The 14,084-nt window shown below is 36.7% G+C and overlaps 1 protein-coding gene across 1 annotated transcript in view; it reads right to left on the bottom strand.

Annotated features, from left to right (window-relative positions):
• Positions 1–13,840, bottom strand: part of MMP16 (matrix metallopeptidase 16) — a 290,244-nt gene extending 276,404 nt beyond the window's left edge. The window contains exon 1 of the mRNA XM_045806016.2: positions 13,377–13,840. Within this exon, the coding sequence (XP_045661972.1) occupies positions 13,377–13,508 (132 nt within the window). The 5' untranslated portion in view covers positions 13,509–13,840. The remainder of the gene's footprint in view (positions 1–13,376) is intronic.
• Between the last annotated feature and the right edge of the window lie 244 nt (positions 13,841–14,084).

Below are 14,084 nucleotides of genomic sequence, written 5' to 3'. Positions count from 1 at the left end.
AATAAACATGATCTAATTTTAATATAAGTCAGAAATTCAAATTATTATGTGGTTATGCACTCTTAGGGTTTTACATGCTAACACATGCAAAAGTTGATAGCAAATCAATATTTTTCTCATCTGTGTAGCTAGAAGAGCGATTGAAATGAGTCAAGATGTCCAGTAAAATACAAGTAAATTGTTTTTCCTCTTTCCTGGAAACTGTCTTGGGAAAGTTGCCATTTATTAATAGTAATAACTACAACTGAAGTCACTGAACTAGAACAAGGTTATTTTCCTTTATATTTATTTCCCTAGCTGTTCGCAGACACATTCTGAAAAAAAGTGACAAATTTTTCTAATGTCAAGCCAAAAGGTCCTTATATAAATGTTACATCAGTGAAGGAAGATATAAAGTACTTATTTATACCAGATATACTAATATAACATAATGGAGATGACTAGAAAAAAATCTGGAAGTCCTAGCTCCTTACCAGTTAAACACTGATCATTAAGATAAACATATCTTTGATTACTACAAGCTAAACAGTTTTAATAAAGTAACTGAAGCAAAGTAAGGTATAAGTACCACATTTTTACCCAATAAGGACTAAATGAGTTAAGGGAAATAACAACCATTGAAATGGGTCAGAAAATAACAGTTAAACTAGAAACTAACACCTATGAGAGGGGATGATGTCATCCATTCATCCTTCAGCACATATCTACTGAGCTCTGTACTTGTCTTAGGGCAGCGTTAGGCTCATGAATTACAGCAGTGACCATGGCAGATACACTGTCTCATCATAAAGTTATAATTTACTGTGAGAGTCAGACATGAATCTATTACACAAAAACCTTGTACAACAGGTTTTTGGCACATGCATTTAATTTACCAAATTTAGCCATATGCTCCAGGGAAACAGAAAAATTATTTAATTCAAATCCCCTTAAATTTCTTCTCCAGTAAATATAATTTTGGCCTACATGGTTCCAGAGACAGGAAGACCAAAACTCAAAGGCACAGAGAAACAAAAGACGTTGATACTTGGCTTCTGAGTGTCCACGTGCCAAGTCTTAGCAATTAACGAGCTATTAAATGGATTTTCAACAGTAATTTTAGGGTGAGCTTTTGTCTTACACACATACATCAGTAGGCAACTTTGAGGTAAGAGAAAACACTCTGTGATTACAATTACAAAAGGTACTTTGAAGAGTAAGTAGCAGAGAAGGTTATTATAAAAGCATAACGGGCTCATTTTCTGGTGGGGGTGCAGATGCGGATTAGAGAAGGTCAAATAATGTTTGCTGGTTACTAAGGGATGTGTACAGGGGTGGTAAAGAAATGAAGGACTCAAGCATTTTGACGAAGACCCTAAGGGGCATGGATCTTGGTATATCCAGAAGGAAAAGAGAAAACAGAATACCTGCTTGAACACTGGTTCTCAAAGTTTGGTCCAGGAACCTCTGGGGGTCCTAAAAGTCTTACAGGAGTCCACTAGGGCAAAATTAATTTAATATGATGCTATTTGTCTTTTCACTCTCATTAACTTGCAACTGACAGTGCAGTTTACCACAGGCTACATGATGCATAGTATTGTAACTGTGAATACACAAATAAATATGAAAATCCAACTATCTTTTGTTAAACCAGATATTACAGATCTTTGAAAAAATCTAAAACAATATTCTTTTTACTCTTGTTACTTTGAAAAATTTATTTTTCATAAAACTTCCTCTTTATCACTCATTTGAACAATTTGATTATGATGTGCCTTGGTTTAGTTTCCTTCATGTTCCTTGCACTTGGGATTCCCTGAGACTCTTCGATCCATGAGTTTATAGATTTTCTACAAAATTAGGTAAAGCATTAGTCATTACATCTCCAAATGCTCTTTCTGCCCCCTCCCTGTTCAGGGACTCAAACTGCACATATATTAGGCCACCTGAGGTTGTGCTATATATCCCATGATCCATTCACTTTATAAATGTTCTTCTCTCCCCGTTTCATTCTGGGTAGCTTATATTGCTGACTTCAAGTTGACTTTTTTTTTTCTTCAGCAATGTCAAATCTGTTATGAATTTCAAGTGTATCTTTAATGTCACATATTGTGGTTTCATTCTCTACAAATTCAATTTGAGTCTTTTTCAATCTCTTCCATGTCTCAAGTTTTTGAACAAAGAATACAGTTATAACAACTGTTTTAATATTCTTATCTGCTAATTCCAACATCTGTGTCACTTCTGGATCAGTTTAGATAGACCCTGCTCCTCATTATGAGTTGTGTTTTTCCGCTTCTTTACATGCTTGGTTAATTTTTTATTTTTTTTATTGAATGCCAGACATTGTGAATCTTAAGCTGTTGGGTGCTGCATATTTTTGTAATCCTGTACATCTTATTGAGCTTTGTTGTGGGAAACAGTTAAGTCACTTAGAAACAGTTTGACCCTTTCAGGTCTTGCTTTTAAGACTTTTTAAGCAGAACTAAAGCAGTATTCAGTCCCAGACTTTGTTCACAATACTGGAGCAGGACGGTTCTGAGTACTCTACCCTCTGTCCTGTAAATAATGAGGCTTTCAAGTATGGCTGATGGGAATGGGCACTATGCCCAGCCCTGTGTGAGCATCAAGCATTGTCTCTTCTGATTCCTTTAGTTGCTTCTTTCCCTGGCCCCCAGTTGCTACTTCGCAGAAATGAGCAGATCAGTTCTAAACTAAATATTCAAGGGAACTCTCTACAGACCCCCAGTGCTTTTTGCTCTGTGAAACTCTCGCTTTTCTAGAATTCTGACCTGTGAATTCTAGCGACCTTGGTCTTCTCCTACCCCCAGCTCCACCCCTAACACAGGGAGCCTGCCTGGCTCAACCTGGTTCTGCATCCCCTGTCCTATTGTGTGGAAGCTCTGTCAAGGTGGTCAACTGAGACAATACAGGGTTCACTCTGTTTGTTTCCCATCTATTAGGGATGACATCCCTTCATTATCTGATGTTCAATGACTCGAAAACCAATTTTTCCCCTATATTTTGGTAATTTCACAAAGTAGGGTAAATCAAGAGCCTGTTATTTATCTTGCCCCATTATCCTTTACCTCTTTAATCTTACAACAACCCATGAGTTGGGTACTATTATCTCTACTTTACACATGAAGAAATTGGGGCACATGGTCAATGACCTGGCTCACTCAAGTTCACTGAGATGGTAGTGATGCAGCTAAGATTTTTAAGGATCTCTTCACAAGTTCTTGCACATAGCCATTATGATATACTGCCTCTAGAGGAGGTGAGAGATAGTTGAATGAATATTTCACACTGAGAAATGTTACAAAATCAGTTAGATTCTCACCTTTGTAAATGGGCTTAGAAACAGTTCTCCTTGAAAAGCTAATGAACGAACTAAGTAAACACTGAAAGCTATACACAGCAACGATCTTAAGGACAAAAGATGCTTTTTTTTCAGTCTTTTTCAGTCTTGCAACCACCAAGTTGAAGTTTCTATTCCCTTCACAACAAAGACAATAACCAGATTATCAGGTCTATTCTCAAACAGCGAGGAGGTGTTCACTAATTTCTGAAGCATGGATCCATGTCAAACTTAACCTATCTCTGAGAAAGGTCTCATTTATATTACAATTAAATACATTAGAAGTAATAAAATAAACTGGTTTCCTTATAGCTTCTACCCGAGCTATGCAACATATAAAAATAGCAAACTCCAAAACTCATAGAACATGCCAGGTAGTAACCGTATACATACACGTTCTTCCCCGCATGGCACAAGAACACAGACCTGACACGGGTTGTCCTTTACATTTTCTCCAATGTTCCATTCTTTTCATCTTGGAATGTAATCACATATGACTAAAACTTTGGAAATCACATTTAAAGAAAAACTGCAACATGGCAAATAGCTGAGAAAGGAAATACTGTGATTAATTTGAAATTATGTCACATTTAATATTATATGTAATTAAACATAGGCTAGCAACTTTCTAATGAGTAAAAAATCATAAGGAGTATTCAAGTTTAAAACTATTGAGCACCACATACTCAATCTTGAATCAACAAATCATATCAACAACAGCCCATTCACTTTTTTACTCCAGTCAAGCCTATGCTAGGGTAGACCTAGCATTTTCATTATGCATATTAATTATCTCTTTTCGGTTTGAAATACGAAAGATGTGAACCATGGAACTGGTTCATACGGACTTATTGGGAAATTGGAAATTAATTCTTGCCTCTATTTACTTGGTTAAGAGCCTGGGCTCTGCAGCCAGCATGCCTGCTTTGATTCTGGGCTAATCCACTTTGGGAGAATTAGAGATATGTGGCCTTAGCAAGTTCCTCAACCTCTTGGTGTCTCAGCTTCCTCACTTGTGAAAGAGAAACAGCAGTGTTAACTCACAAGATTGTAATGAAATTTCAATGAGTTGATATATATGAAGCACTTAGAACATAATCAGGCACTCAGCAAATGTGCAACCAGTGTTAATTAACATTGTTTTTATTATTAAAAGAAGGTATTCAATAAAATCAATTCTATGCATCTCCATTTTATTGGTTATTTGGATCTCATCTAATTAGAATATAATGCCAGCACATAATTGTTTCTAAACTCTGGTCATCTCATTGGTGGGAATGAGGGTGCTGAGCTCAACCCCATTCTTATTTAAGGGGATTGCTTGGCATTTTCTCAATGCTAGGATTACAAAACCTGTGCTACAGACAAACAGTAAAGATCACAAATCAATTTTATGAATAGTCAAAATAAGGCAAAGACTGCTTAAGTAATTTGCTTGAGTCACCCATGGAACAGACAATTTCACTCAATCCACATGCAGGAGTAAATCAGTAAGTTATATGGATAGAGTTGTTACAATATTAAAACACCCAGACCTCTAGAACAGTTTTATCGGTAACTGGGAATGAGTTTTATAAACTTGTTCTCAATTTCATACAAATCATTGAGTATACATTTGATTCTGGAAGTCATCTGAATCCATTCTCTCTTCTTCACAATGAAAGAATGGAGGGGAGCAAACGTGGCTTTTTGTAAAATTTTACCTGATTTTCAAGCGTGGGGTCCTGTAAGTCGTAACTCAAATATGAAGTCCCTCAAGACCCCAAACTAGGAGAAACAAGTAGGACCACAAGGAGGAACTGCCTAGCAATTGTTTACAGTAAAGGGGGAATGAAGGCACAGCCGTTAGAAACCCAAAACAAGTTCAAATATCTAATCACTATAAACAATGAGAAACTATTAACACATGGTATGAATTCAACTGTGAAAGTTCCTATGGAAAAAATGCCTCCACTGACATCACTCAGGGTCTGACTCTGCATCAGCCTGTGCGGAGGCACAAGCCTGCATTCCACTGACATCACCTCAGGTGCATGCAATTTGGGGACATGAAATAAAGTTCATAAAAATATCCAGCTTCCCTTAAAAAGAGGCAATTTATTCCCCCTTAACTTAAGCGTGACTAAAACAAATACTGCAAAATTCCATTCCAGTGAGTGGTTTATTTGGGTTTATTTAGTCATTTGAAGACATCACTCTAAGGACTATTTCTCCGGAGAATATCTGTGGGGCCCTGGCTTACTCCATTTATCCATGTTTCATTTAACTGACTAGATTAAAAAACCTTTTAAAAATCTGAAGGATGCTTGTGAGGAAATTATAATATCTTAATTAAATGCTGGTGTGCCCCATGATTAGTGACTGACTTTTTTTATCCTCCCTTCTTCCACCAGAGGTCATATTATAATCTGCTCAACTGAAAACATGTCTGAAGTTCCTATTTAAAGAAAAAAGTTTCACACTTCTGTGACTCATTTCGTACATATTTTAAAAAAGAATAGGTAAAACCCATATTTTAAAATCTGCTTTTGTTGAAAAACATTTATTCAACAAGGGCCTATGGCAAACATTAAAAATGAGATAACTTTAGTCCCACAAGCTTTTAAAATTGGATTTTTGCTACATATAACCTAAAAGGCACGATCAAATTAAATTTAGTCCACCCCTCATCTGTTAAGACTACAATTATTTCACTAGACATTTTGGTTAAAATGAGAATTTCAAAAGCACCTGCAGTCACTATAATGTATAGTTTCTGACCTCTCTACACCTAAAAGCAAGGGATATATAAAGCAGTCCTGCATTATAACATTCTTTGTCAAGCTGTCATGCCCAGAACTCCTGGCCTCCCGGAAAAGTGCTAATTTCCTTCTTAGTTCATCAAATATGTAATCACTGGTGCCAATTGGCTCTCAGTAAACCCATCTCACATCTTAAATCATAAACCATGTGTTCACTGATTTCCTTAAACTCTCTATGATTGGCTATGATTCATTTTAAGACATGTGATTGCACCTAGTGTCCTTGATTTTAAACCAAATTCTTCTACTCCATTGGAGTCTTTAAACAGCTCAATAGCTCCCTCTAGCCTCCTTTTATATACTACACCCGCAGATCACGTTTACTCAAAGGTCGGGGGCCACAGTGGGATTATTCTTATTCCCCTGGCTAAACTTCCGTTAAGAAGCTCATCAACATATTCCACTGATCCAAACCCAAGAATGCACAATGCCAAAGGACTGTGGTGAAACGCTAAGACAAAGAACATCCATTCAGAGTGCTAAGTGACAGGAAGCAACAATCAAATATGGTTTTATGAATAACCTCAAAATCTATAAATAACTTTCCCATGAAAAAGAAAAAGAAGGCAAATAAAAAAATGAGTATCACACATATTATTACTTAGTATTTTATCCTTTTAGCATGCAATATTTTTGCTGTTCACATAAGCTGCATATTTTATAAAACAAATGGAATCTGATTTTTCACATTCAAAATCAAATGTGTTATGAAGAATAAAAATAACCCTCAAAGAGCCATGTGCCAAAATTATTTTCCACAATGGGTAAGAGGGATAGACAGTATAAGCACTTCATTTCACTACAAAACACGTGTATATTTTTTATAGATAATAAATAGATTTGAATTTTGAGACCCTCTCCCACCACAAAAAAACAAATTTTGATCTTATTTCATCTTGCCTTTTTAAGATTGAAGTGCCAACTTATAGATGATATAGATTTTTCAAAGTCATGTTTTTAACATTAAATTTTTAAAATATGTTACCTTGGTCAAAAATTGATTTTAAAAATTACATATAATCTGCTGCCAATGTTTTTATTACTCAGCAGGAGGCCAGGATTATTTTCAAAATGGAACACCCTGTGTCACTACAGATGATAACAAATGTTAGCAATAAGCCGCCCATTCTGTATGTCTTCATGATATCCACTTCAGAAAACAAAAAATCTGAAACACTCTACCTTTGACATCCAGTTGCCCCCAAATTTATACGGTAAATATGTACAATTTTCCTCCATCTATCCAAATTAAAGCTTGGAAGCAAAATACAATAGGATTTCAAATTTGGATATGTCTTTAGTGATAGTTTCATTCAATTTTTTTTTTTGTTTTTGCAGATGCAGGCATTAAAGAAATGACTTGTCCAAGAACAAAGCTATATTATTAGTACAAGAACCAAAGTTAAAGCCTGCATCCCTTGACCTCTGGCATAGGGCTCCATTACATTATATTGCTAGCTACCTTTTATTCCCAGTGTTATAAGAACAAGATTGTTGCTGTTTAAAAAATGTCTTTGTCATTGTAGAAAACACTTGAATATCTCTTTCTGCCCATCCCCCTCATTCCTCAATTAAAAAAAAAACAAAACTTTTATGTTCTGGATTTGGGGTAGAACAAAGACCTGGCCCAAGTTATATACTGAATCCCACTACTGTAGATAGGAAGCACATGGGCCTTGAGCCAATTAAAATAAATAAACCCATTGAATCATAAGACCTATTTATTTTCCATGGTATTATAAGATGAACAGATTTCTGCAAACTCAGTTTTGTAAAAGAAGGTGTGAGCTGAACTTGACATTCTATGATAGTAACAGATGACAAGACAAAATGTGCAAATCAGATTCCTAAACTAAACTGTCTAAGAAAAGGCCACGGGAAGAAAATGTACTGATGTTAGTGGTTGATATTCAGTAGATTACACTTTTTAAAAATGAAGAAGGTATTAAAATAAAATTTTCCTGGACCGGCTGGTTATGTCCTAACCTGATAGACTTTTATGTAATTAGATGCTATCATAATAATTTACCTTTGAATCAGCATCCTTTTTTTTTACTACTAATAATGATATTTTAAAAGTACTGACTATTTAACTATGTGAAGGCATGTTCTTATCTATCCATCTATCTAATATGATATACATGTATTCATTTAATCATCAAAACACTCTATGAGGCAGGTATTATTAGTATCCCCATTTTACAGATATGTACAGTGAGGCTCAGAGATAAATGAACTTGTCCATTATTAACTTAATAATTAACTTACAAGTAAAAGAGCTAGGATTAGAATGCAGCAGTCTGGTGCCAGATATGTGATCTTAATCACCATGCTACTCCACAACAAAAAACAATTTGATGGATGTAATTATATTCACAGATATTTAAAATAAATTGTGACAGAAAGTAACATGAAAAGTGACTTTCTCAATTTGAATATTCATTGAAGGGTCAAAATCTTTTTCTTCTGACATTGAACAAATTTAAGTAATTGACTCAAATATCCAATGGCTTTTTTTTTTTTTGGTCCTGAAATAATTCCAAATGGTCACTTACCAAATATTCTGAACAGGTACATTTTGAGTATCTACGGTAGGTCAGGCAGTGAAATAAATTTACATAAAATAACTGATTAATCCAACTTCAAAGAAAAGAATTATACTACTGAACAAGTACCTTAAAATTTTATGTTAATAACCTGAAATAGCATGAATAAGAAAAAGTAAAAACTTTAGATCTATCACTTTTAACATGACTCCAGAGATTAAAAAAGCTGTTATTGAACCCAGCTCTATCCTTACTTGATGGGGAAGAAGACCCTGAAAGAGGAAACCCAACTCTATAGGAAAGAATAGACTTGGAAAGTTGTTCTCTGTGGACTTCTCAGGGATAGTAAGAGACAACCTACCTTGCTGGTCTACACTCACCTGCAAGGGTTTCACGAATAACCCTAGATGTGGGGAACTTGACCAGACAACTCTGAACAGAGAAAAGCAAAAGGTGGAACACAGGATAACCTGAGGTTTACTGAGTCTTCTGGTCTCCTGGTCATAGCTTGTGGTCCTTAAGAGCATTCTGAATGGCCAGCATACCTGAGATGTCTTGTAAAGCTTGGAATTTGCAATAGGTAAAAACCTTCATGAATCAGTCACACAGCCCCTGTTCCTGCCCAATAAAAACTGCTACAGTGAGAATTATGGGATGTAATCAAAACAGCCCCTTACCCAAGGGGGCTGACCAGATCAGTGTCAGCAACCTTGCATGTGCAAATGAAATAAGGCATGTTGATTATTCTGACCTTTCAAGTAGATTCAGATAAACCTGACAAAGGTGAATAAATACTTAATCAGTTAAAGAAACGTAATTCAAGGTAGGAAAGGGTTACACTCATGATTCATAGTATTTGTCACAAAATATCTTTTTAAAAAATCTAGAATCTCTCTTCTTTTGTGAATTAGAAACAAAATCAATCTTTGCTTTATCAAGAATTTTTGTCACAAAAAAGTAATCATCTTCTTACGCTTTGATATGTGCATCATTCAGAATATCACATTTTTATTTTACCATCAAATTAGCTTAAAATAATTTTCCTCATTAGAAATGTATGTGATTCTTTTAAAAATAATAAAGAATATGTTGTTCATATATTTAACATTTAACAAACTATCAAAGTTGATGATGAAAGTTATTACTCTCATGAACTAAATATATGTGTGTGTATGTTTGTAAACATATATACATATATAAGTATATATATTTTTTAAGTAGGATCTATGCCCAGCATAGAGCCCAATGTGGGTTTTGAACTCATGACCCTGACAGCAAGACTTTAGCTGAGATCAAGAGTTGGACAGTTAACTGACAGAGCCACCTAGGTGCCCCTCATGAACTATATTCTATCTCAAATTTCATAACAATAATGCTTGCAGTGTACAAAAAAAGCCCCACAAAAATTAAAATATAAAGAGCCCCAGGATCATGAATATCCCTATAAGAAGACCATTATTTTAGACACAATATGATTTTTTAGAGCATAGAAATTCAATCCTGATTCTCTGTTAACAATTTAGCTTCATCTGACCAATGAACACCTCTGATTCAGACTGCTATCCAATGATAGTAGTCTTTGACTTTTAGTTAATATTAGCAATGTACTTCCTTTGCATCATGGTAATGACTACACACTGAAAGGCCCACTCCCCAAAAATGGATCCCATAGTGTACAAAAATCTTTAAACAAATATACAGTGAAAACTTGGCATTAAAAAGTGTTCTTCCTAAAACATATAAGGAGAGGAATAAATTGAATCTCTTCCATAGTACTACTTCTGGTAGTGTCGACCCTTTCTGTTGAGATATTTCTTTTTGCTTCTTAAAAACAAAAACAAATAAACAAAATGTACCCTTTCTCTGTAGCAGGCTTTCATCAGCATATTAAAAAATATCTCCTGTTCTGATAATTGAAAATTCCAAATGCTTATATTCTTAAAAATAAGGCAGGAGAGAGTTAACACGAATATTTCTACTCAATCCCCACACCTCCAGGGGGAAAATATGTTTTTGAAACTTAAATTAATAAGGATGAAAACTACAGGGGTCACAGCAATTGTGAAGTTCAGTGAGGAATAAAGCACTGTAATCTCAGCTGTCAGCATAAAAAGCATCTCTCAGAAGCTTCATTCCAACTACAATAACTTGGTGTGCTTGCTAGAAAAAAAATTTCTGATCATATGAACTTCATGCATGATTGATACCATTACTGTTTATTTTAAGACTGTCCTTGAGAATCAATCAAACAAAGCATTCCCAGTGTATGTTTTGCAACCAAGAATGAAGAACACAATATAAGTGCTTTTCTGGACAATATGTGATGGACTATTCTTCCTACTAGAGCTTCCTACCAAAAAGAAATATCTAATAAAGATGAATGAGGCAGAAATTCATGTCAGAAAATATTCTGTCATCCCATGTTCTTTATAGTATGCTGAATTAACAAGCAGCTACTCTTATGATTGAAAAAAAGAAAAATAGAGGTAATCATTACACATAAGGAAGTATATAAACCCAACTAAGGATATGCTCAAGTGCTTAAAAAAACTAACTGGAAATAATACAAACTATGAAGCATAATCTAATCTAAGTCACTATGAAATCTTTGTATCAAATGAGGTTTTTAAGGTCTCAGATGGTACCAGCCTCTTATCAGTCATAATTAAATATTTGCATTGTATAATAAATATGGATGACATAACATAAATACTCTAAAAAATAACTCTTTTTCCATGAACCATTTTTTTTCACATACATATCGAAGAAGGGATCATGTATATTTGAAATGAAATCTCTTTTTCAGTAAAATCAACTTTTCTTGCATAATAATATCTGATTGAACTGAGGGATTCAAACTATAAAGAAATACAATACAATTTATGTCTAGCCTCAAAAAGAAAACCTAATAATCATCCAAACACTGATGCTATCCCAACAATCTCTGAAAGCAAATCTAAGACTTCCCCAAAGCAAGTAACCACCAACCCAGACTCTCCCTTCTACTTCACAGCGAGCAAAATAAAACCACTTACTTTAACCTACCTTCCCCATGCCCCACCTTACTACCATCACCACTACCACCAAACTGAAGCAATAGGCCCGTCAGCTCACAACATAAATCACAGCTTGCCACTTTCATTCCTTCAGTCTATGAACTAATTACTCCTTCATTTCAACATTAAATCATCTAGATTTCTGTGTTAGATAGAAAAATCCATCTGTGGCATATAACTCTGAAAGTTCAAATGTGCAATCAAGAGAAGTCTGGACTTTCAGCCCCTTTGCATCTCTCTTTTTATTCAGAAAACCAAAACTGTATTTTTCAAAAGGTTAAACAGTTTTGGTTTTCGAAATGGGTTTTTTTTGTGTGTAATACAATCATACTTAACATCTGTAAACTTCTTTAATTTTTGATAATGGTTCTTACTTTTTCAAATACTTTGTTTCTCCACCAACCATCACTTATTACACGAAGTCCTAAGAACAGCTTATATAAACACAGTTATATTCAGAATATGGCCTCACACATGGCATTTATTATGCACACTTTGTATATAAATCTGTTACCTAAAACATGTTCAAATGCTGTGCAACAGGTCCTGCTATTGTGTAAACACACACTCCCAACAAAATGACAGTAAGCTTTAAAGAATCAACAATATTTTAAAAATCACATTATTCTTCCGAGACTTAATTGTAATTCTTTGAGATGTCAGAAGACAGAAGATCTCATCAAAAGGAGAATATTTTACTAAAATCCTCTTACTGTCTTTGTATTCCACTGTGTATGTTATAAACTGGAGTTAGAGCCCAAGTGTATACACACTTTCATTGATTTACTGCACATAACTGGCTTTAGTGCTGAGTTGATGACAGGAAGAGTACTTTGGCAGAGGTCTGACAAGTCCTTATCCTCAAGTTCCCTTCTGCTTTATGTCTGTCTGTTCCCAAAGCTATCAAAGTAAAGCAAATGACAGACTAAAACCTCTCAGTTTTGCCATGAGAGTGTGAAATCAAATTAAAAACACACCTCAGAACTATTACTTGGGCCACGTTTATTTTCAATCGGCGGGGGAGGGGAAGAGAAGACACTTTAAAAGAGATGGATTTCATGCCCTCTGTAGTCAGATCTAGTTACAGTGTATTATGTCTAAATGAGAAAAAGACTCTGTCTAGTCAAGTGTTTTATCACAAAGTAATGTTATTAAACATCTCAAGTATTCCCACGCTCTCCTCTAGATTCTTTGATTTTAACCTCCTTTGTTAGGCACAGAACATGGGAAGAAAGATTTCAGAACAATACCAAGGAAGCACATGATGCCAAGCAATGAATTCTGTATTTCCTGAACAGTTTATTCATCATAAACTGAAACTGCTTCTATTAAGCCACACGTTTGCTATATGTAGGACTTCGCCTCTTCCCTGGGTGACAAGCATGGACCGGCTACAAATGTATCTCCGAGCGCGCAGCATCGTGCTTTGTGCTGCTGGGGATAACGGATTCTCAGTCTCGCGCGCATCCATCACCTAAGACACAGGGAAACTCAACAAGGGTCTCGGCGGCTGCAAAGGAAACAATGTGTAGAGACCCAGGCTGCTCTGAGCTACCAGGATCCCAGGAGTGAACGAAATGTTTCAGGGAGCAGCCCAGGCAAGGGAGAAGGAAGAAAGCTCTCATACTCTTACCTCCACATTGAAATACTGCTCCGTTCCGCAGACGGTAGCACATAAAATCCAAAGCAAGGTTTGCAAGAAAAATACCCCCGAATGATGCACGAAATCCAACCGTCTTCCAGTGCTGAATGTGAGTAAGATCATAGTGAACTGTGCTTCAATGGATGGACGAGCTCCCCTTCGTTGTCTCCCTCTCTCCCTCTCCCTCCCTCCCTGCTTTCCTTTCAAAAAAAAGTCCTCCGGGTGGGTAAGGAGCCTGCAGGTTCACCCACAGCCGGGCAAGGGGAGGAGACTGAGGGCCCAGCACTCGGCAGCCCCCGAGAAACAGCGGCGGAGGCAGGGTCAGCAGCAGCCTGCATTCACCATCCTCGGGGGCCCGTCACCGGGAACGTGGCGCCCAAGTTCACCGGCGGTTCCGGCTCAAAGCGCCGAGTCGCAGCCGCAGCAGCAGCAGCCGCCGCCGCCGCCGCCGCCGCCTCCAGCCCGTGCGTCGTCCTCCTCCTCCTCCTCCTCCTCCTCCTTCTCCTCCTCCTCCTCCACCGCCCACTCCTCCACCGCCACTGCCGCCTCTTGCTTCTGCGGGAAGGGCCTCCGCCGCTCCTCGCTTCTCGCCTCAGCTTCTCCTTCCCTCCTCTCCTCGCTCCCCTCCAGAATGTTCATCCGTAATCTACATAACTCCTCCTTCCCGGGGTCTGCCTGACTCTCCGGCCCTCAGCGCGC

This window comes from Ursus americanus, chromosome 9 (assembly GCF_024610735.1).
Source record: "Ursus americanus isolate L20-20 chromosome 9, mUrsAme1.1.p, whole genome shotgun sequence".
NCBI classification, from domain to species: Eukaryota; Metazoa; Chordata; class Mammalia; order Carnivora; family Ursidae; genus Ursus; species Ursus americanus.
The sequence above is the reverse complement of the archived record's forward strand: the minus strand, read 5'-3'. Positions and strand labels throughout refer to the sequence as shown.